The sequence below is a fragment of the Betta splendens genome, chromosome 15, assembly GCF_900634795.4.
Source record: "Betta splendens chromosome 15, fBetSpl5.4, whole genome shotgun sequence".
Lineage (NCBI taxonomy): Eukaryota > Metazoa > Chordata > Actinopteri > Anabantiformes > Osphronemidae > Betta > Betta splendens.
Window position 1 is genome coordinate 17,582,792 of NC_040895.2, and position 20,022 is coordinate 17,602,813.

At 43.0% G+C, this 20,022-nt stretch overlaps 3 protein-coding genes across 4 annotated transcripts; 1 reads left to right on the top strand and 2 right to left on the bottom strand.

Annotated features, from left to right (window-relative positions):
- Positions 1-294: 294 nt before the first annotated feature.
- On the bottom strand, positions 295-3,334 carry LOC114870705 (cytochrome c iso-1/iso-2). Its single transcript, XM_029175699.2, has 3 exons — positions 3,176-3,334; positions 1,579-1,753; positions 295-1,350 (listed from the first exon to the last, which is right to left on the bottom strand). Exons 2-3 carry the CDS (start codon positions 1,745-1,747, stop codon positions 1,205-1,207), a joined length of 315 nt encoding a protein of 104 aa, XP_029031532.1. The 5' UTR covers positions 1,748-1,753; positions 3,176-3,334; the 3' UTR covers positions 295-1,204.
- Positions 3,335-3,883: 549 nt separating this feature from the next.
- On the top strand, positions 3,884-8,916 carry rbm45 (RNA binding motif protein 45). Of its 2 annotated transcripts, none has more exons than XM_055502403.1 (11): positions 3,884-4,254; positions 4,787-4,909; positions 5,190-5,316; positions 5,438-5,512; positions 6,117-6,287; positions 6,446-6,575; positions 6,926-7,019; positions 7,257-7,414; positions 7,716-7,791; positions 7,943-8,081; positions 8,451-8,916. In XM_055502403.1, the coding sequence occupies exons 1-10, from the start codon at positions 3,979-3,981 to the stop codon at positions 8,057-8,059; spliced, it is 1,347 nt and encodes a 448-aa protein (XP_055358378.1). In that variant the 5' UTR covers positions 3,884-3,978; the 3' UTR covers positions 8,060-8,081; positions 8,451-8,916. The 2 variants fall into 2 exon arrangements, with proteins under 2 accessions (XP_055358378.1, XP_029031528.1); XM_029175695.3 differs by having other exon boundaries at positions 3,888-4,254; positions 5,438-5,563.
- A 171-nt stretch (positions 8,917-9,087) lies between these two features.
- On the bottom strand, positions 9,088-14,460 carry zc3h15 (zinc finger CCCH-type containing 15). The gene is made up of 11 exons (XM_029175697.2): positions 14,245-14,460; positions 13,368-13,469; positions 13,084-13,195; positions 12,801-12,953; positions 12,530-12,621; positions 12,155-12,337; positions 11,802-11,882; positions 11,598-11,663; positions 11,400-11,510; positions 10,389-10,518; positions 9,088-10,047 (listed from the first exon to the last, which is right to left on the bottom strand). Exons 1-11 carry the CDS (start codon positions 14,317-14,319, stop codon positions 9,857-9,859), a joined length of 1,296 nt encoding a protein of 431 aa, XP_029031530.1. The 5' UTR covers positions 14,320-14,460; the 3' UTR covers positions 9,088-9,856.
- Between the last annotated feature and the right edge of the window lie 5,562 nt (positions 14,461-20,022).

Below are 20,022 nucleotides of genomic sequence, written 5' to 3' on the forward strand. Positions count from 1 at the left end.
GTTAAACAATGAGGTGAAGTTGCAGGTAAATGCTAATATTATGAAATCAATTATAAACCAATAACAAATGGAAACATGGCTCGTTATCGGTCAAATTCAACCGGGACCTGCCTTTCAGCAATACAATGTTCACACATCCCACTTTGAATTGTCCCTACAGTCAGATTGATAAGCATTTGTAATGGAAATACATAACTACAAACAGTATTAAGACAGCTGACACCAGGAGAATCTATCCAATTAAAACTGAGCTGTTCATAAAACACATTGAAAGAAAGAAAACTACAAGCTTAGTTCAGATTTCTGGACGTTTTCCTTTAATGATCCACCAACCAGTATGTCCACAATGTAACTACCATGCTCTGGTGTCTGTATACAGTATAGTGGTGTGTATACACTGGCAGCAAGCAGCCCCATCAAAAACCCTTTACAGAAAAAAGTAAAATAAGTTAAAAAGATATTTTCAGGCCTCAGGATTTCAGATAAATAAGTTTCTCTCTCCAGATGGTGCCATTAACAGTTTTTTATACATAGTAAGCAATTTCCCAACATTTGTTGTGATGACATTTACAGCCAAATATCACTATTCATAGATGTTACAAGCTTATAGTCAAGTCATCCATGGCTTTTAGAAACTCATCAGTAAACAGGCAGTGGGGCTGCTTCGGTGATCAAAACAGATCAGTTTAAGTCTGAAGTCTCAGAGAGCAACAAGGGTTTTTGTCTAAATGTTTAAGGGGGGAAGGTGCAGTCTGCAGAATCTAGATCGTTCACAGCAATTGAAGCCTCCTGCCCAAAGAATAGACAGATCAGAGAAGGCAGAAAAATCTGTCACTCACGATAAAAGGTGAGAAACTCCACTAGACATGAAAGCTGGGATCAACATCAGCAACACACCAACAAACCTAAAGGCTGTTATGTTTTGTCACCAACGGAAATGATATTGGTAAAGACGAATTAAGGTTTTTAAATGAAGCTGGCAGAATTTACCAACCGAAGTAGTCTCAATTAGTTTGTCATTTTCATACAGACTCACAAGAAAGGTAACCCAATTATAATTTTATGTTTTGACATTCAAACAATTAGAGTTGATGTGATACTGAACCCTTTGTACAAATGACAAAACATAAAACCATGTATTTAACATGTGCAAGCTGAAAAATGAACAAAAGAGAGACATTAAACAGTAATTTTTATGACTAGCTCATGAAGATGCCGATTTGAGGTATGCGATGAGGTCCTGTCGCTCTCCCTTCTTTTTGATTCCAGCAAAGATCATTTTTGTTCCAGGAATGTACTTCTTGGGATTCTCCAGGTACTCCATGAGAGTGTCCTCATTCCACACAATACCTGGGAAAGACGGCGAGTAATTACATAAATATAAAGTGAGGTTAAACATTTAAGCATGGACCAAACAGGCCCCTGACCTGCAGTCAGTTCTCCCGTTTACACACGGTAAACATTAATTAATTAGGTAACTACATCAACAAATCCTAATTATAAACAATGTTACAAATAAACAGCCTCAGGCAGGATGCTGTTATTAAGACATCTTCATTTCACTACAACTGTACTGACCTTTAGACTTGTTGGCATCTGTGTAGGAGAAGCCCGGTGCCTGGCCGGTCTTGCGTCCAAACAGACCCCAGAGGTTGGGGCCCACCTTGTGCTTGCCCCCCTTTTCTATCGTGTGGCACTGACCACACTTCTGGACAAAAACCTTCTTTCCCTTTTCAATGTCTCCCATGGTGAGCTGGAGAAAGACGGTGACGTTAGATACAAAAAGCTATTAAAGCGTAACACACATGCTCAGACTCAAATACAACTGCCCCTCTTCTATTCATAGACTTCCACATGGGTTCTAATCTGAGGCGCCATCTTGTGAAGGTCACTTGACATGACAATTTATGCTGCACCTGTAACTCTTCTCTCCCTGCATTCTGTAACAAGTCAGGACATTGGCCTGTGCTCCGCTCGAGGTCGTTTCTGTGTCGTTCCCACCCGTGACACGTTAGCTCATCCCAATTATCACTACACCACTGGCCCCAGCTCCTGTTACCTCACGGGAAAAGCTGCCAACTTCGCAAAGCAAAGCGAAGGAACAGATTTAAAGCTGCGGTGGAGGTCAATCCCTTCAGTTTAAAAGAGCCAAGATTAATGTCCTTAACCAGAGAAGGTGCTTTACGATAGCGCTAAACGCGTTGGGCCAGAATGCGCCCGAGCTTCCGTCGCCCCCACGACAGACGTGTAAATAACCAGTTGGATCGGTTACCACGAAAGCGAAGAAACAGCTGCTTTCCTAAACCGGAGCGGGGACCGCGCTTCGATGAGTTCACCAAGTTTCAGATAATCAAATAAATGGAGGAGAAACAGGTTTAAAGAAAGTGAACCTTAGTGAACACCGAAGTTGGAATCTAGTGCCGTTAACAATCCAGGCAAAGATCTATCACGTAGAGACGTTACAACACAAGAACAGACTGTCAGACTTTAAAGTTACTCATTTCGTCCACATAAATGAACATGTTTGAACAACAACAATGAACAACAAGATGTCGTTAAACACTATTGTAACCCGGGCACGTTCGTACGGTCCAACATGGCGGGCTACCGGCTAACTCAGTCTTCCAGCGCAGCTTCAAGGACACGCACTCTCTACCACAAAGCGAAACCAGCTCCGAATCGCAAACTGAACAACTGTACGAAATCTAAACAAAAACGTATTGTTTGACAGCGCAGCGCTCACAGACTAGCTTGAAGCTGAGGGCCTGGAAACCGTGCTACTGAGTTTAGCCGCGGACAGTTCACCCAGGCAGGATGTCAAGGATGCTTCAATGTCGGCGTATGAGCATCGCACGTAACGCCGCTAGCTTAACAGAGCTAGTGAGAACCAAGGGATGCCTGACGAGGTAACTCGAACAGACCACTTCAGACAGAGATAAGATAATCACACAAATGCTCGGAGATCAGGGTAGGCTGACTAACGCAAAAGGCGCTATCGCGCTATTCACAAACGGCGGCGCCAGCGCTAACTCGGCTAACGCTAGCTTAACAGTTAGGCTCAATGGCCGCCTATAGGTTTTCGTGTAATTCCCCTCGTATTTTAGATTTCTGAATAATAACGTCTCATCCACTGTCTATATACACCACAATGATCAATACCAAATATGAAAAATACCTTTAGAGTCAGATATACGAGGATAAAATCACGCCGGTGGAGGAACTGTCTTCTTCTCTCTGCCGGTAAATGGTATCTGGCGGACGCAAAGAAGGTCACTTCAATTTTGAGGCACCGGCTTTTGACGTCATCACGCAATCACGTGCAGGGCGACCTCCTCCGGAACATAATGTTCTTTAATCCGGAGGAGCCTCAGACTTCTTTACCAATAGCTACTTAATTCAAACCTTTATTTTGAAAGAAAATGTGTTAAAATGTTCTGGTTTGGGAATTAAAATGATCAGATCCACACAGAGAAATGTTCATGTGTATATCATTTAAATAATAATTAATATCATATAGTGTCTTTTATAATCTGTTAGGAAAGGAAACAAGCGTCCAGGGAAGGAAACACGTGGTATGTGTTAGTTGCAACCCCTTGTTGTCTCATTTTGTAAATTTCTTCATTGATTAAAGTAAAGTCTACAGTGGTTGTATAGGGTGATACATAAACACACAAAGTATACATTTATTTATAGTTAAGGTGTAAGGGGAAGAAGAATCCACGATGTTCTTACATGCAATGAATGTACCCAATACACTTTTTACATTTCAGGGGCAATGTGCCTAGAGACATGATTTTAAAACATATTAACATACAATACAAAACAATACAATAGTATTGTTCATTTGGTAAAATATCACAGCGGTAATATTGTTTAGTAAAAGGGCAGCAGGAGAAAATCCTGTGAGAAGAGGAAAGTCCCAAGAGCACCTGAAGGCATCACAGCGGCCATAGCAACGTTCATCAGCTGAAAGGTAACATGGAAGAGTATCCTTCAAAACAAACCACCGAAAACCTAGATGACCCACCCAACAGCCGACTTTTCGTGGTCACAAGTCGGTCCGTAACCGAAGATGAGCTTCGAGAAAGTTTCTCCGTGTTCGGGGACATCCAGGGAGTTTGGGTCGTCAAAGATAAGCAGACAAAAGAATCCAAAGGCATCTCCTATGTGAAGTTCGCTAAGTCGTCCCAGGCTTGTCTGGCCATGGAGGAAATGCACGGGAAAGTGTTGGTGGAGAGCACGAAACCCATCAAGGTAACGGAAGCTGCGATGCACTGTTAAGGCTCTTTATGTATATATTTAAACGGCAACACACGTCAAGCTAACAGTAACATTAGCTTGCTAACACGTTAGCAACCCGAGTAGCGAATCCTGTGTTACCAGGAATGCGTGTTCAGCTTTAGATGTTTTTTGCTAAAACAGCTGAGGTCAAGAGGGAATCACAAATGAGTGAATGCAAACTACAGAGCTTTGTCTTTTTCCCCAGCATGTTTCTCAGATAATTAGTACAATCTGCACCGCTTTCAAAACAACGTCCTAATGACCTGATGAACACATAGTGGAATGTGGATCCAACCTGATTCTCCACATTGTGGAAGATTATTTGAAGGTTTTAAGCAGTGCAGTCACACAAGTTTCTGTTTCTGTAAAAGATGACTATTACTTGTTGGCATGTAAATACATGCAAATACATGGTCCAATCAACCATAGTATCCCCTGTGTCGACACATTTATGTAACACAAAGCTGTGCTGTACTTTTTATATTCGTGTCCTGGTATTTTGCAGGTATTTATAGCCCAGTCACGGTCGTCAACGAGGCACAGAGATGTTGAGGATGAAGAGCTGACGAGGATCTTTGTCATGATTCCCAAAACATTCTCAGAGGAGGATCTCAAAGAAACATTCAAAGTACCTACACACTTATTTAGTCTCCTATTACAGTATATTTTCTTTCTTTTTCCTGCCTAAACTTGGCATGGACCGTACTCAGAATAAAATGACAATGCAGGATGCAACATGCTGGAGTGATCCGAGGTTTGGCAAAGTCCACTACTTTGCCTACCTGTTGTTAAATCACACACAAAGATTTGTTGCATATATTTATATATTATAAATATATAATAATATATTTATATATACACCCTATCTCAATGGTTATATCATGCTTCTGTCTCTCTTACTCTTTTAGGAATATGGGGAAATTGAGTACTGCGTGATCATTAAGAATAAGTCTACAGGGGAAAGTAAAGGACTGGGCTATGTGAGATATTACAAACCATCCCAAGCTGCTCTCGCTATAGAAAACTGTGACAAAAGTAAGGCTCACAGTCTGTTATGGGTTCAGTGTTAGCAATAGATTCAGCAGCAGGAAAATGTCCAGCTACGTATTCTTCTCACAGTTGTTAACACTTTGTGAACTAGTGTGATCATTGTCAGCTTACAGGGCCATCCTGGCTGAGCCTCGTACCAAGAACACATCAACAGAAGACTACTCCGGGGGAACTACCAGAGGTGATTATGCGGGCAGTGGTGACTCCATGAACCAGTATGCCTTCCCTGTGGGTATGCAGCTGTTCAATATTCTAACTTAGCTTTCCTTTTCAGTTTTATATGGGTTTACAATAATGTTTTTAAGGAAAGTCGTAAAGATTTCAAGCCGATACATGTGCTGCCACATGGTAGTTGTAAAAATGTTTTTTCATTGTTCCTGAGTCCCAGCCACTGGCTGGTATTTTTACCCTATGTTACTTGTTACCTTAAGGGCCAGTTTAGAATTTTTCAGAACTGCTTTGTAAAAGTTAATAGCACTTGATGAATTCTGGAGAGTTATAAGAGAGCTCATTGTTCCCCTATGTCCCCGAGTGCATGTTATGTGTCACTGTTTTCCTGCTCCACCACTCAAAGAAAAAAAGACCAACAGAGACACGAGTGAGAAGCTGAAAGTGACTAAGAAAGACTAGAATATTGTATTTACATAAGATCTGCCACCATGACATTAAACAGATTAAGTACTTCCCATCCTGCGTTTTAATCATTCAGACATAATAAAAAAATAAAAATAAATTAGCTAATATTTAAATATTAGCTAAAGTGTGGTGTGTCTGTTCCGTTACAGCTGATCCTGGAAGCTACCCGATCATGGACTTTCGTTCTGGGGAGTTTACACGGTGCCTAATGATGTCAACTCGCGCTGCCCTGACTCAGGAGCAGATTTTTGCTCTGTTTGATATCATTCCTGGTATGGAGTACTGTGAGCTGCAGAGGGATGCTTATGGAATTAGCAAAGGTGAGTTAGTATAAAACAAAGAGTAGGCTGAGGCTTGTTTTATTGCTAAATTAATTATACTCACATACTTCTGTGTACTATTGTCATTCAGGTGTGTTCTTTTTTCTGTGTATCCCTCTGTAGTTTGAATTTCAGTTGTATGTATTATGTGCCCATAGGTCATGCACTGATTCGCTATAGTAATCTGGGATCAGCCGTTTATGCCAAGGAGAAAATGAATGGCTTTGAATATCCACCTGGCAACAGACTAGCAGTCAATTATGTGGATGATGGAGAGGACCACAGCAGGTACCTTCATTCTTAACACACTTAACATAGTTACCCTGTCTCTGCAGAAGGGTCAGAATCTAAAGGAGGTGCAAAGGGTATTAAAATGAGCAAAGAGTTTAGAGTAACTTTCTAATTGTTGTCGCTGAAGTGACAAGACAATGACTCTCTATGTAATAAACAAGTGAGTGAGCGTAAAAGTAAAAATACACAGTTGGACAGCAAACAACAGACAGTCTGTTCTGTGTATTGTGGGGTCAGTATCACTGACTGGATAACACTAGAAGGCCTTTGTGGCACACAATGTCTTCGTTCAAATCCCTGAAGAAAAGCTTGGACCCACCTGTGTTTGTTTGTGTTTCTGACTATAGCCCTGTAAGTCGGATGGCCATGCAGTTTGTTGCAGCCCAGATGATGAGCTCAGTGTGGAACGGCCCCTCGTCAAGCCAAGCGATGAAGCCCCCTGTGAGTGTGGAAGAAAATACCTGGCTCATGATGTTCCATCACTCTGCTGAGTGTCCTGAGACATTTCTGCTGGAACATGACTAAACTACTCAAAGGACACATTTATTGAAGGAGAATGGAAAACAGATGTTTTCTTAATCTGCTTAAATATATAATAACAGACAAAATTTTACATTACGTGTTGCTCTTCTCAAAACTTTGACAGTAGATCATATTTGGTTTGTCGGTTTTCTCCAGGGCTTCTCAACCCATTCCCCAATGCCCCGAATTCAGACAGACGTCAACCTTCCTCCTCTGAAGAAGCTGGCTCCACCTGACAGCAAGACAAAGGAGCGCCTGTTTGTTGTGTTCAGCCCCTCCCCACTGCCACTGGATGTGCTGGAGGATGTTTTCTGGTAGATGTCCCAAGTGGCTCATACATACATCATAATAACATTGTAAAAAAAAAGCAGATGAGTTAAACGTGTGTCCTAAAAGTTAATGTTACATAATGGTAAAAATAATGGTCCATTAACCAGAAGGTCAAAGGTTTAATCGATCATGACTCTCATTGTCTGCAAATTGCTCTGGGTGAGAGCGTCACGCTGAGTGCTCAGAGATGACTGTGTAAACCTGCAGTAGCTCCAGACAGCTTTAACAAATGTTCCTCCCTTTTATAGTTTTCCCTCCACTGTCTGCCCCTCTGTCTCTTTGCAGCCGCTTTGGTTCACTTATTGAGGTCCATCTGGTTCCCGGGAGGAAGGTTGGATACATGAAGTATGCAGACAAACCGGTAAGAGCTGAGCTCAGAAACCGAGGATAAAATCTAGAACTGTAAAGAAGCTAAAGTTAAACATCTCACATAGAATATTTAATGTAAGGTTTATTTGAACGGTGAGTGATTAATCTGGAGGAACGTCTCTGTTCACTCGTGTCCTTCTCAGTGTGCAGATGAAGCCATGGCAGTGCTCCACGGTCGCTTCATTAACGGAGTGAAGTTAAAGGTGATGCTGGCAGATCCTCCTCGAGAGGAATCTCACAAACGGCCTCGTACCTACTAGGACCAGTCCAGAGAAATGACCGGTAAGTGTCGGGGAGTCACCGTACAGCTGCTAGAAAAGTATTTTGATGTTTTGAAGCCTGTCTTGTGTTTATACTGTAAAAGAATTCAGTGTGATGTGTGTTGCATGTGATGTTCAAGCAGCTCAAAAGCACAGTAAAGACATTTTTAGTAATCCTCCATCAGCCAGTTAAAGTCTGATAAGGTCCAGTGGCTAAGTTTTAATTGCAGCAGGTACAGAAAAGCTCCGTCAGCGTTGACATCTACCTGCAGGCGACGCACCTGTTGCACTGTTAACGCTCGGCTTAGCCCCAGATTTGTCAACAAGTTTCTGATGAGCGTGGACATTGTTTCTCTTCCTGTGAATAACACTGCAGCTTCTTGTTCCCCAGGCGACTGTTGTCATGACACAATGACACCTGACCTGACCGACCGACAGCAAGACCTTCTCCCGACCTCTGACCTGACCTTTGACACCTGTCTGACCTTTATTTCTGGTCAGTGACCTTGTTGTGACTCACTGAAGACTTTACGTTTAAGTCATTTACAGTCTGTGAACAGCAGCATCGTGCACAGTATATGTAGTCTGTGGTCAATGTCTCATTTGTTTGGTCACAACTTGTCATCAGCTGTGACACTGCTGCTGGAAGAACCAGTGTCCAACAGTGTAACAGACAACAAAAGAAGCAGTTTAGATAATTTAAGTTTTAAAATTTCATCCTTCACAATTGGTGGATAGAAATATGTTCTCTAAGAACTGTGCACAGGGCTGGAGGTAGGATTCATTCATTGAATGGCTGTTTATTCAAATGTACATTTTTTTTTGTCTTAGGAAAAATTAAAATCAGTTCATCACAATAGCCTGTGCCATGTCTCTTTTTTCAACCGAACAGCTGATTTTTGTAAGTTATGTTTCAGTAACCTCATCATGTGAAATGTTAAAACAAGGAGCCTGACTGGCCTCTACGCTTCACAATTCAAACTACAGCTCCAATCATGTAAAGACTCATCCAAGGAGAAACATACACGTACAGTAATAGTTTATTTCTTCAGGAGGCGAGCCACAAGAGCATTATTTACATACTGGACTGGCAATGGGCACATTTGCTCTTCTTGCTGTTATTACAGCACCAATAGTCTCAGAAATAAAGCTTGATGTTTTAGAAGCTAGGCCTACACCTAGTTCAACCTAATGAACAAAATACCTTTGAAGAATGATGTTGACACTAACCGTTTAACTACAGCTTTTATTTTGATAGGAGAGCAGGTGACACTTCCTAGAGCACAATGACTCCTGGTAAATTCTTCACTTCACAGCAGCTCATTTAAACATTTAATCAAGCTGTTTGCTACAGTACAATCTCCAGGAACAGTGCTTTCACTCTGCAAATCACCATATTCAATATTTAGTCCCAATATTATATATAGTTTATCAAAAGTAATTAAACAAGCCTGCGGGTTGGTTGGGCGACAAGTGATGCACAACAGCAGCCAGATTCATTTAACACAAACTCTGGCAGACAACATTCATGTGGAGGTGGCCCTGATAAACCGTACATGGCCCAGCTGTGGAAATCTCAACAGCTGCTGGACAGACTGGGGACACAGAGACAGAGGGGGCAGAGACAGGCAGTGATGTCATGATATAATCAGGCTTTATTATTGGAGTCTCTGAAATTTAAAATCTTTCGAACATCTGGTCTCTTGGTTGTTTAGCTCCATGCATCCATCAGTCCATCTCTATGTCACTTAGTCCGTCCTTACGTCCACCTCTTGCTTCCTCCTCCTGCGCTTGCTCTCAGTCCTCCAGTCCTAGTGTGTTGAGCTCTTCATCAAGCTCTTCAAGGTCTTCTCCTGTGAATAGATTCTCATCCACTGGTACCTCCTCGTCCTCCTCATCCTCGTCTTCCTCCCCTCCTCCATCCTCCCCTTCTCCTCCCGAAAGTCCGTTGGCCTCTGCACCACCACAGGCTCCGTTAACCTGCTCCTCTGTAAATGGAAGCACATGTTTTGTTCATGTTATTTGTGCTTCACTGGTTCTTACTGTACTTGTCATTAGCCTCCCACAGAACTGATTTATTTCTCTAGGGGAAGGAGGAGATGATTTTATTATTACCTGTGCTGGTCAGGGACTAAAATCTCACCTGTAGTGCACATGCTCTCACATACCTACTTTTATTTTTAAAATGTGACTTCTGCTTGAGTAATACATTTAACGTAGCCACAGGTGTAGATATTAAGTAGTGCTAAATGTGGAGTTTCAGATGATAGATGGTTACACATAGTTTGGTCGAGCAGCAGTGAAATGACACCCAAAGCTGTTTTTGTACCATTTTCTGTTCCTGATGAAGTCTTCTTAGAGGTGAAACGGTCCAGAGATGCTACTGTAATGCCACTGCAGTCAACTTCTTGTGGAATGAAACGGGTCAAGTCTATGTCCTGGACCTCTGTAATATCAATCTGAAATGAAAGACAGATTCAGGAGCAGCACATAGATGTCAAACAAAAAAATGTTAGCATAAAAAGTAGAAAGGCCTTGTGCTAAACAACCAAAGTAAAGACTGGGCGAGTCAAATACAAGAAATGTTCAGGTCATGTGTAAGGACTGCACAGCTCCACTGCATCGCCCTGAGGTGGATGGAGTGTCCTTGCTTATTCATGACAGATAAAACTGAGCTATCTGAGCTCTTCTTCACCCACATCGTCTGCAGCCCTGGTTTCTGTTTGAACCTTTGTTAAATTCATGTGCTGAATGTGGAAAATTGCCTCCAATTGTGATTAAATTTTCAGCAGTTACTGGAGATTAAAGTTAAATTATCTGTTCCAGCAGCTTAAGTTTAATGACCATAAAAAAAGCGCTTCCTTTGTTCGTTTTGGTGAAAAGGTCAGAACCTCTCCTCTACTGTAAAACCACAGCAGCAGCTGTCATCCAAAGCATGGGGCTACTCCTGAGGGATGGAGTTTGTTCAGAAGATGGAGAAACTCATTTGCATTATTTTAATCATCCCTGCTCCACTTGTTTCCTTCCTTCATCCTTTTCTAAATATTGAAACACCATTTATTTCAGTAATTTTTAGAGAGCTTTATCAGGAGCAGCCTATAACTGCAGACTACACTGACCTCAGAGCATCACCTGAGAAAACCAAGAAAACACTGAGACGCACAGCAATGTATTACTCTTCGTTTACTGCCAAAACGACACTGATTGCAGTTTTTGTGCTGGGACCATGGAGCATAAATAAATATAAAATCGCACAAGGCCAAACTTTATCACAGACCCACAGTCCTTCAAACTATCTTCAACTAATTTGGGCAACTTGTTAAACAGGTGTCACCCTTACCTCTTCCTCATCACTTTCCTCTTCTTCGTCTGTGTATCGAGTGTCGTCGGCTTCAGCGTCGTCATCATCGACCAACTCTGGACGGAACTCGAACACCTCTCGGCCACTCACCTGTAGATGTGAGAGTGAATTAAATTCTGTGTTACTGGGGAAATGTTTGTTGAAGCATTAATGTACGTGCATCTCTGTGCGACTTACCACCAACGACTTTCCAGCCTTAAAGTCAGCTTTCTTCTTCTCCATCTCCTCCTTTGCTTTATCCACCTGTTAATCAAAAAAACAGATGCTTTAATTTAAAAATACAGCCACATTTAATTATTTAAACTTTATGAACAACACAGTGTAAAAGCTTCTGTCCGAATCACTCAGAGGAAAAAAGTGTTAAATGAAACATTTTCCAACCTTCTCCTGCCTTTTCCTCTTCTTCCAAGCCAGGAAAGTCTCCAGGGTGATCCGAGTCACATTTGCACCCAGAGCTGCACGCTTTAGACAGGGAGACATGTCAGTACATAAGTATTATTAAGTATTCCTGGAATTTGCTGCTGCTGCCTCATATGCTTCTGAACTATGATTAGACATCTCTACACTACTCACGATGTGATAATTATATACAACTGCTTAGCTGATGAACCAACATACCAGCAAAGCTCAACTATGGGGCTGAACTCTTTCTATGCCCTGATGACGCTTCTGTTCGTGCTAAGTGTAGTCTAAAAAACAAATGAGAGACTCAGTTTTCCAGCATCCACCCTTACCTCGTTTTCTATCAGTTCCTCCAGCGAGATCTCTTCATCTTTCTCCTCCTTCTTCTTGTCTTTCTTCAGTACAAAGCCAGGTGGCAGGGCATGCCGATACATGCAGTTATCACCCCCCCCAGGACACACCCAGAACCAGCCATACTTATTATTTTCTATGGCCTCCAAGAAGTACTTACACACCTGCAGACAACACAGACAAGCATTACTGAAAGCAGCTGGATCAATTTAGGCTTTAATTCATGAATAACTTGACAGCGCACCTGCTCTAATTACATCTCAGTCTGTAAATCCCTCAGCAGTTTGGCCTACAGCTGTCAAGTCCCTTGTTTTACAGAAAATTCTCATCCACTTTTTATTTTCATTATAACTTACAATTTGTGTTTTGGCTTTCTTCTTCTCAGCTTCTCCGTGTTTTTTGTTGACAACCTCCTCAAGCTTTTTCTCATCCCAGTTCTCCATAGTGTCTAAACAGATCACAACCCAATTATATTAATTTACTGTGATAAATGGCAGAAACATTTGAATTTTGTCTTAATACCTTAAAATTACTTTATAATCACCTAAAACAAAAGCTTTTTTTTAGACTTTATTCGACAGCAGTGACCACAGCTGAACTCTATTTTCACCAACACTATGAACTGACCTTTCTCCAGGTCCTCATCTCTTTCATCCACATAGACACTTTTCTTCTCACATTTCCGCTCCATGGACAAATCATGGCTGAACTTGCACTTATCACCTTTGGTACACTGGCCCTGCTTGTAGAACGCACACAGCACTGACTTGGGGTCAACACCTGCAGTAATAAAAGCAGATAATAGCAAGTTATCTTTTAAAATAAACTGGGGTAATTTACTTAATACACATCAAAAACCAGTAAAAATAAAAGACCAGCAAGCTCAAAGGTTGTGGTTTTTCGTGTTTACCTTTGTTGACTTTCTGAGCTGCAACTACAGGTTTAAAGAGCTCATTGAGCTCATCCAACTCCTTCTTCTTATCTGACTTCTTGGTGGTCTTGTCTGCCTCTGACTGGGCAATCTACACACACACACACACACACACACACACACACACACACACACACACACACACACACACACAGTTTTGATTTTTGTATACATCTGGCAGAGAACAACCCTGTGAGCTGTACACACAATCATAATTTGTGATCAGTTCATGCACATGTATGAAGAGAAAAGCTGGTGCTAACCTGTCTGGCACTTTGTTGTCCATATTTCACTTGTTGAGTCACATTCTTGATGAACTTCTGTTGTTTGGCCCCCTTCTTGTTCTTCAGGCCAAACGTCTTGTCCTATAAAAAAGTTGTTTGCATAATTATTCTGTGGGACCATTCCTTGAGTAAGCGGATCCAGGTTAACGATAGCATGACAGAGGGGACACTTGAAGACAAACGCAGACCTGTCACTACCTGCTGTGAAACTAACAGGTGAAGTGTCTGACAAACAGCAAAAGGCGCTAAGAGGCCGGTTTTATCAGAAGTTAGCGACATTCAATGGTTGCCGGCATCATCCGCTGCTGTTAACGGTGACATCAACATTATGGACCCTTTACATGTAACAGTAAATAAACGCACTTAAATCAATACCTTTTAACGGGTTTAGTGTGAAACAGACTAAAACCTGTGTCCACGTCTGTGCTAAAGGCCGAGCAGACGCAGGTCCATAGCTCAGAGCTCGTTTGTTGCAACTAACAACCCAAACTGCCATTACAAACTAACAGACACGAGGCTTTAAAGTCTCCTCTTAACTTATAACGACGTTTGTCGACCTCAGTAGGAAAACTGAACACAGTCTGAAGCTGCGCGGCCCAAAAGCCGCTTCATTAGGCTAATATAACCATTTAGCTTAGCGACATAGCAGCCGCTTCGCTCATCTACTATTAAACTACGACTCTTATCAGTTACAAGACAACAGAACAGAACAAAATAGAACACTGACAATTACATAACACTGACAACTCATCAGGTGCCAGTGAAACTAGCGTCCACCTGTATCAGCTTCAGTTAGCCCTTCTGCTAGTTGCTCAGCTAACGCCAAACCCCAACATGCTAACTCGTGCTATTTTACCTCAATTATCTTTTCCTTTTTCTTCTCTTGAGTTTTTTTATTACTCCCGGTCGGAGCGGGTTTCTTCGGAGGCATCTTGGCTCAAATGTAGTCGTAAACAGTACGCGTGTAGTCAACTGTATAGTCTTTATTTTAAAATATGATGTTTCTCCAGAAACCCAGTTTTTTGCTAGCACGGCACAGCAACGGCGCCCGTAGGCCACATGTGGGTTGTTGATGTCCGGTGACGTCACGACGCACGCTGAAATACATCATGGGTAATGTAGTCTACAGAGAAATTGCGTTATTCAGACAAACCTCCTGAAATTAAAATAAACCCGCAAACGTTTTAACATATTTACATTACCTCGACACGCCGCTGCTGTTATTTCTCCCATAATGGTGATTATTTAACACAGGCTAAAGCGAAACAGGATTTCTTTTAGCGCTGAAGGAGACTGAGATGTGGAGCAGAGACTGGGATTAAAACTGCCCACTGTGTAACAATGAAATAAGTAATGCACCAGAATGTTAACTAATTTTAAATGTGCTCACGTGCTCTTATCTATAGTAATTCTGGCAAATGCAAAGTAAAACTAATGGGATTTTACTGAGGCGTCGCTGTAATTTTGCTGCAGTTGCGGCTTCCAGCCGTCAGGTGTCAGTGTTGTAGTGTGCGCCAGCTGTGGCAGGAACCAAAAGAACACACACTAGTTTAGTTTAGTGGCGAAGTCAAAAAATTCTCCACGTATGAGTATGAGAATGATAAAAACTACATTAAACGCAGCCTTTACAGGCGATGTGGCTTCAAGCTCCATTATTAAATTAAAATCTTAGCATGAATCAAAAATGTGTCTCTAATTATGACAATTATGAAGGAATGAGTATCTGATTATTACAGCCTAAATGAATGCTAAAATAATGTAAAATGATTAAAAAATACACTCTCTACTGACTTTCTACAAATACACCTTCTACTGACAACTAGTCTATTTCGGTTCATGCCATCACCTCGTCACCAACTGAACCGGTTAAACTGACTCATAACGGGGCTCATAAACAGTTTAGCTTAGCTCAAGAGATGTGAAACATCAAAGTAAGAGTAGATGAACGAAAACAAGGAAGTTCAGTTGGATGAAAAGCTCCGTCAGTGACCAGTTTTTAGGAGAGCGTGAGTTTTACAGTAGGTGCTTTACAGATAATTGTCCTAGACAGCTTGTTTGGAGCCACCATCTGCCTGTGGACACGACGGCTTCACTGCCTCGATTAAAGAGTTTGTTTGCACACTTCTGGTTAATAAAGACGCCCCAGCAAAGCCTCATGCTGTCTGGATGAGAGACCTGCATGTAGAAACCTGGGCTGTGTAGGTAGCTCTCCGAGCGCCCAGTGCTTTGGGGCGTAATTAGGAGGAAGCAGAGGAAGAGGAGCGGCACCAGGGCTGCAGCCTTTCCCCGTTTGACTTCCTGCGAAGCACAAACCCCTCTGCAACCAGAAGCCTGACGTGGCTGCGGGGCAGAGCGCCAACCAGCAGGGGTTTCACCGCTTCAGCTGCTGATTCAACTTGATTTAATTAGATTTCACTTAATTTACTAATGCGATTTCATCTGGTACGTTTGACACGTGTGGCCTTCATCCACGTCCTGCTTCGGATTTGGGACGAGCGTCTGGAAAAGGCTGGACGCGGCCTGAAACGGGTCACGCTGCTCCGTTTGGACTCTCATTTGCTCTCGTGTGTTGTAATGAGCCTCGGTTTTTAGGGTGAGGGACAACATTTACTCAGTTTGGGTGCCCACGTAATGACAGCGCTAGTGCCGAGCTTTAATGAGTCCCAGAGTGAGACAATGAATTCACTCTAGTAGCAGCATCCTTGGCTCTAATCGCGTTATCAAGCCATGTGCTCGCTCTCTGCGCCGCCTGTGCTCCTGCTCACATGCTCCGAAGCCACATTATTTCATTTCATCTGATGTGGAGATATTTATTTATGACATGTTAGTCATGCATGGCACCTTTCCACCGTGCAGCTCAGTTCACTGCTGAGTGCCTGTATATAATAGCACTGACACAACTCCTGACTTGCATGGATGAAGAACAGATTTACAGACAATAGAGGTGGCTTAATTTTGCCTGGAGCAAACTTTGCCTGTTTTTCTCTTCCTCTTGCTACCACTCCCACTCTTCTTTGTGAGTGTGAGAACAGTGTAATAAATCATCGTATCTGCTGCAGGATCATTTTTTCCTCCAATAAGCAGCTTCTGCATATTCATACAAATATCGACCTCTCTGCAGATTGTCTGCACGCCGTGAACGCACACGAACGCATCGCCCCCTGCAGACGCTAAGAAAACGTCTCCCGTCTAATTAGCAAAGAGTCAATCATCTCTGCACCGTGCAACCAATGGCCGCTCCGTGTTTCTGAGGAGATAATGGGCGTCCGGACTGGCCCGGCCTCCCTTTGGCCTCCAAGGGCAAACTGCAGCACCTCTGCGTCTGTGCCGCCGACTGCGACGTCAGCTGCTCCCCATCAACGATCTGCCCGCATCAGGGGTGAAGGAAAGGGCAGGAGACATTTCCTCCAGCTCGGACCACCCAGGCAAACACCTGCTGTACGGGAGGAACAGAATGAAGCTTCACAGCCGCTGCATAAAGGCCCAGACCTCCCATCACCTCACCCCGTTTGCTCGGCGCTCTGCTGAGATCTCATCAGCCTCTGATGCTCCTTGCAGTCCTGAAGTTATTTTGCGCTGAAGTTGTTGTAATTTCCTCTCTGGTTTTTCTTTTTTGGCAAATCCCACGTTCCCCTTAACCTTCCTTGTCTACATTTACTTCAGATCATTTCCTGCTGCCCCAAGAGAACTGGTGCGAACTTGTTTTATTAAGCTTGGAGTCTTATGTTCAGGTAATGAGCAAAAGCAGGAGAAGCTACTGACAGCGAGAGAACACGCTTTCCTCCATCAGAGCAAAGGCAGAATGATATCCTTTTACTGATAACACAACTTGTCTGCTGGATGCATTGTAGTGTGGTCCCTCGAGGCTACTGTCAGAGGAGAGATTGTTGTGTATTCCTCCTCTCCTGCCGAATTTCTTTCTCCCCGTGTGACGCTTGAAAGTCTGCGCGAAATGAAGAAGAGTGTAGAAAGGAGCACTTTGCTCGATGATCCCGAGGGACTGACTCCAAAACAGGATGTTTAGCCTACTGCTGGTGTTTCAGAGTGGAAACAGAAATGATGCTGCATCTGTGGTGTTTTTGTAGGTACGTGCACTATAAATATCCCACAATATCCACAAAACTACAAACTGGAGAAAAGTGTGATATTACTGTGTTTATTTTTTAACAAACTGCTCTTAGGAGCATTGTTACTTTAACTAGTTGCCCCATTATTCTGCAGGAAAAATCGAGCTGTTTGTGAACCTTATTAATGTCAATCACAGTCGTTGCCACCGGTTCATTTTGGTGAAAGCACCCACAGTTTTATTAGTGCAGAGTATTCAGCTATTGACTCCCTGCAGGGATTTATCAGCTCACACTCTCGTCTGTGGTCTGAAGCCTTCGTTGGGTTTTGCTTGCTTGTGTTCTATATTTTATTGAATTGCTGCGCTGCCTTTTTTTTATTGTGCATGTCTATTTCATCATTTTATTGTTAATGCATCTGCAAAAGCGTATTCATCTCCGGAGACGCCGAGGATTGAATTGAAGTGCACTGAATCACTCAGCGTGGAATAGAGTGGAGGTTTACTGGCTGCTAACTGGAAGCAATGGGGACATAAATGAGGAGGGTCGTTACAGAAGGAAACAACCTCAGGTCGGTCGCTTCAGAATTTGCTGGTAGCACACGATGAACACAAACATTTCCAGTAACAGTGAGCAACCTGCTGATGAAGACCCAGGACACAGTGCAAAGGCTGAGCCAATGCTAGACCAGACATGAGTCACACATAGAGCCAGAGAAAAGCACAAATAAGCTTCAGTCCAATGATGAGCTCAAGGCGAAAAGAGTCTCAACAGGTGCTTCCGTCCGACGAAGAGCGACGCCTTAAAGTCTGATCTGGAGTCAGTCAACAAATGTCCACACGTTACACGTATGGAGCAGAAATACCTAAAGAGCTGCTCAGCTGCTTAAGGCCCAGATGGCTTCTGCCAGATCCTATTTAACATTAAGAATCTTCATTTGCAGAATTAGCAGACGCTGTAAAATAGAAGCTGGGACGTAAATGTAGAAGCGACATGAAATGAAATCCTGCTAAAACTAAAGTGAAGTGCAGCACTTACAAAAACATGCTTATAGACGATGAAGGGCTCACAAGGATGTGAGCAACACGTCCTGTCACAGGCAGAGGTTCTGTTCAGACCAGAGCAGAGCCCGTGGATCCAGAGGGTTCAGACCAGAGCCCGTGGATCCAGAGGGTTCCGACCAGAGCCTGTGGATCCAGTGGGTTCAGACCAGAGCCTGTGGATCCAGTGGGTTCAGACCAGAGCCCGTGGATCCAGAGGGTTCAGACGAGAGCAGAGCCCGTGGATCCAGTGGGTTCAGACCAGAGCCTGTGGATCCAGAGGGTTCAGACGAGAGCAGAGCCCGTGGATCCAGTGGGTTCAGACCAGAGCCTGTGGATCCAGTGGGTTCAGACCAGAGCCTGTGGATCCAGTGGGTTCAGACCAGAGCCTGTGGATCCAGTGGGTTCAGACCAGAGCCTGTGGATCCAGTGGGTTCAGACATCGTCTGGTAGCTGATGGTCCACGTTTGTGCACATGAGCTGTAACTCCAGACCAATTGATCAGCACGTTCTCCTGCTACAGCTGTGATTCCAGCCCAGGAAGGAAACCTGCACATGATGTCAGACTGAATAATGGCACATAATGCAATGAGCAGGATTCATCGTAATGAGACACTTATCCTCTCATTCCGGCCACTGGTTGAGGATCTGCTTTGGATCTTCATGAAACAGCTGTGCACCAGACTCCACTGAGCACAGGTTTGGAGGCTGTTTCCAACCTGCTGCAGTGACGTGAAGCCTCACGCTTCAGTCCAGATCACGACGGTGGCATCTTCACAGGTTACAAATTAGCAGAGATGATTGGGCTCCTGCTGCTGAGCACAGAACCAAGAGTTTCATTCCAAAATTAGAAACCCTCCACCAGTAAAAACAGCAACTATAAATATGTATTTGAAGCCTCCTCTCAGGAGCAGATGATTAGTGGCGGTGAAGCTCAGCACCATCACAGTTAAGAGTCGCGTCACGTTTGCTCAACAAATTGTTACAATTTAAGGACTTAATAAACTGTGTTTCTGAAATATTAACAGATGAATTTCAGACAGTAAAGAAAAAATTATTGCGGCTTGAAATGAAACCTGTAAATCAGTTTTAGACCCATGACTGGGCCTCTTGTTATTGCCAATAAAACAACACAGATGAACATTTCACCTGCTGTCATTCAGTTTGGCGCCGGCTCACGGGCCGCCCGCCTTTTAATAGTGTTTTGTTTTGATCAGAGCAACGTGGATGATAATTTGCACACATCACACAGCAGCGTCTGCGTAGGAGCTTCGTCTCCTCTGAAGTCCAGTCACGTCCTGCGAGCAGCGTGCAGCTCAACTCAAACTATTTTGATTGCAGTTGAAATGAACTCTGCTTTAATGATCTGAGTGTTTCAGTTAAGATTTGCAATCAACTAAATGGCTCAATTTAGAACAACTGAAATAAAGCAAATAATTAATTTGGAAGTGTTCGTAAAGCGCTGAAAGATTAATTTTGCGAGTGGGAAAGAAGTAAATGATTCATCTGAGCAGAAGTGGAAGGAGCTTA

Coding starts and splice junctions, on each gene's coding strand:
- LOC114870705 (XM_029175699.2), bottom strand. CDS start 1,747: ATGGGAGACATTGAAAAGGGAAAGAAGGTTTTTGTCCAGAAGTGTGGT. Junction 1,351..1,578: donor AGATGCCAACAAGTCTAAAG/GTCAGTACAGTT, acceptor CGTCTTTCCCAG/GTATTGTGTGGAATGAGGAC.
- rbm45 (XM_029175695.3), top strand. CDS start 3,979: ATGGAAGAGTATCCTTCAAAACAAACCACCGAAAACCTAGATGACCCA. Junction 5,564..6,116: donor CCAGTATGCCTTCCCTGTGG/GTATGCAGCTGT, acceptor GTTCCGTTACAG/CTGATCCTGGAAGCTACCCG. Junction 7,020..7,256: donor GCCAAGCGATGAAGCCCCCT/GTGAGTGTGGAA, acceptor GGTTTTCTCCAG/GGCTTCTCAACCCATTCCCC.
- zc3h15 (XM_029175697.2), bottom strand. CDS start 14,319: ATGCCTCCGAAGAAACCCGCTCCGACCGGGAGTAATAAAAAAACTCAA. Junction 12,954..13,083: donor AGCTCAGAAAGTCAACAAAG/GTAAACACGAAA, acceptor TTATTACTGCAG/GTGTTGACCCCAAGTCAGTG. Junction 12,622..12,800: donor AGATGAGGACCTGGAGAAAG/GTCAGTTCATAG, acceptor TGATCTGTTTAG/ACACTATGGAGAACTGGGAT.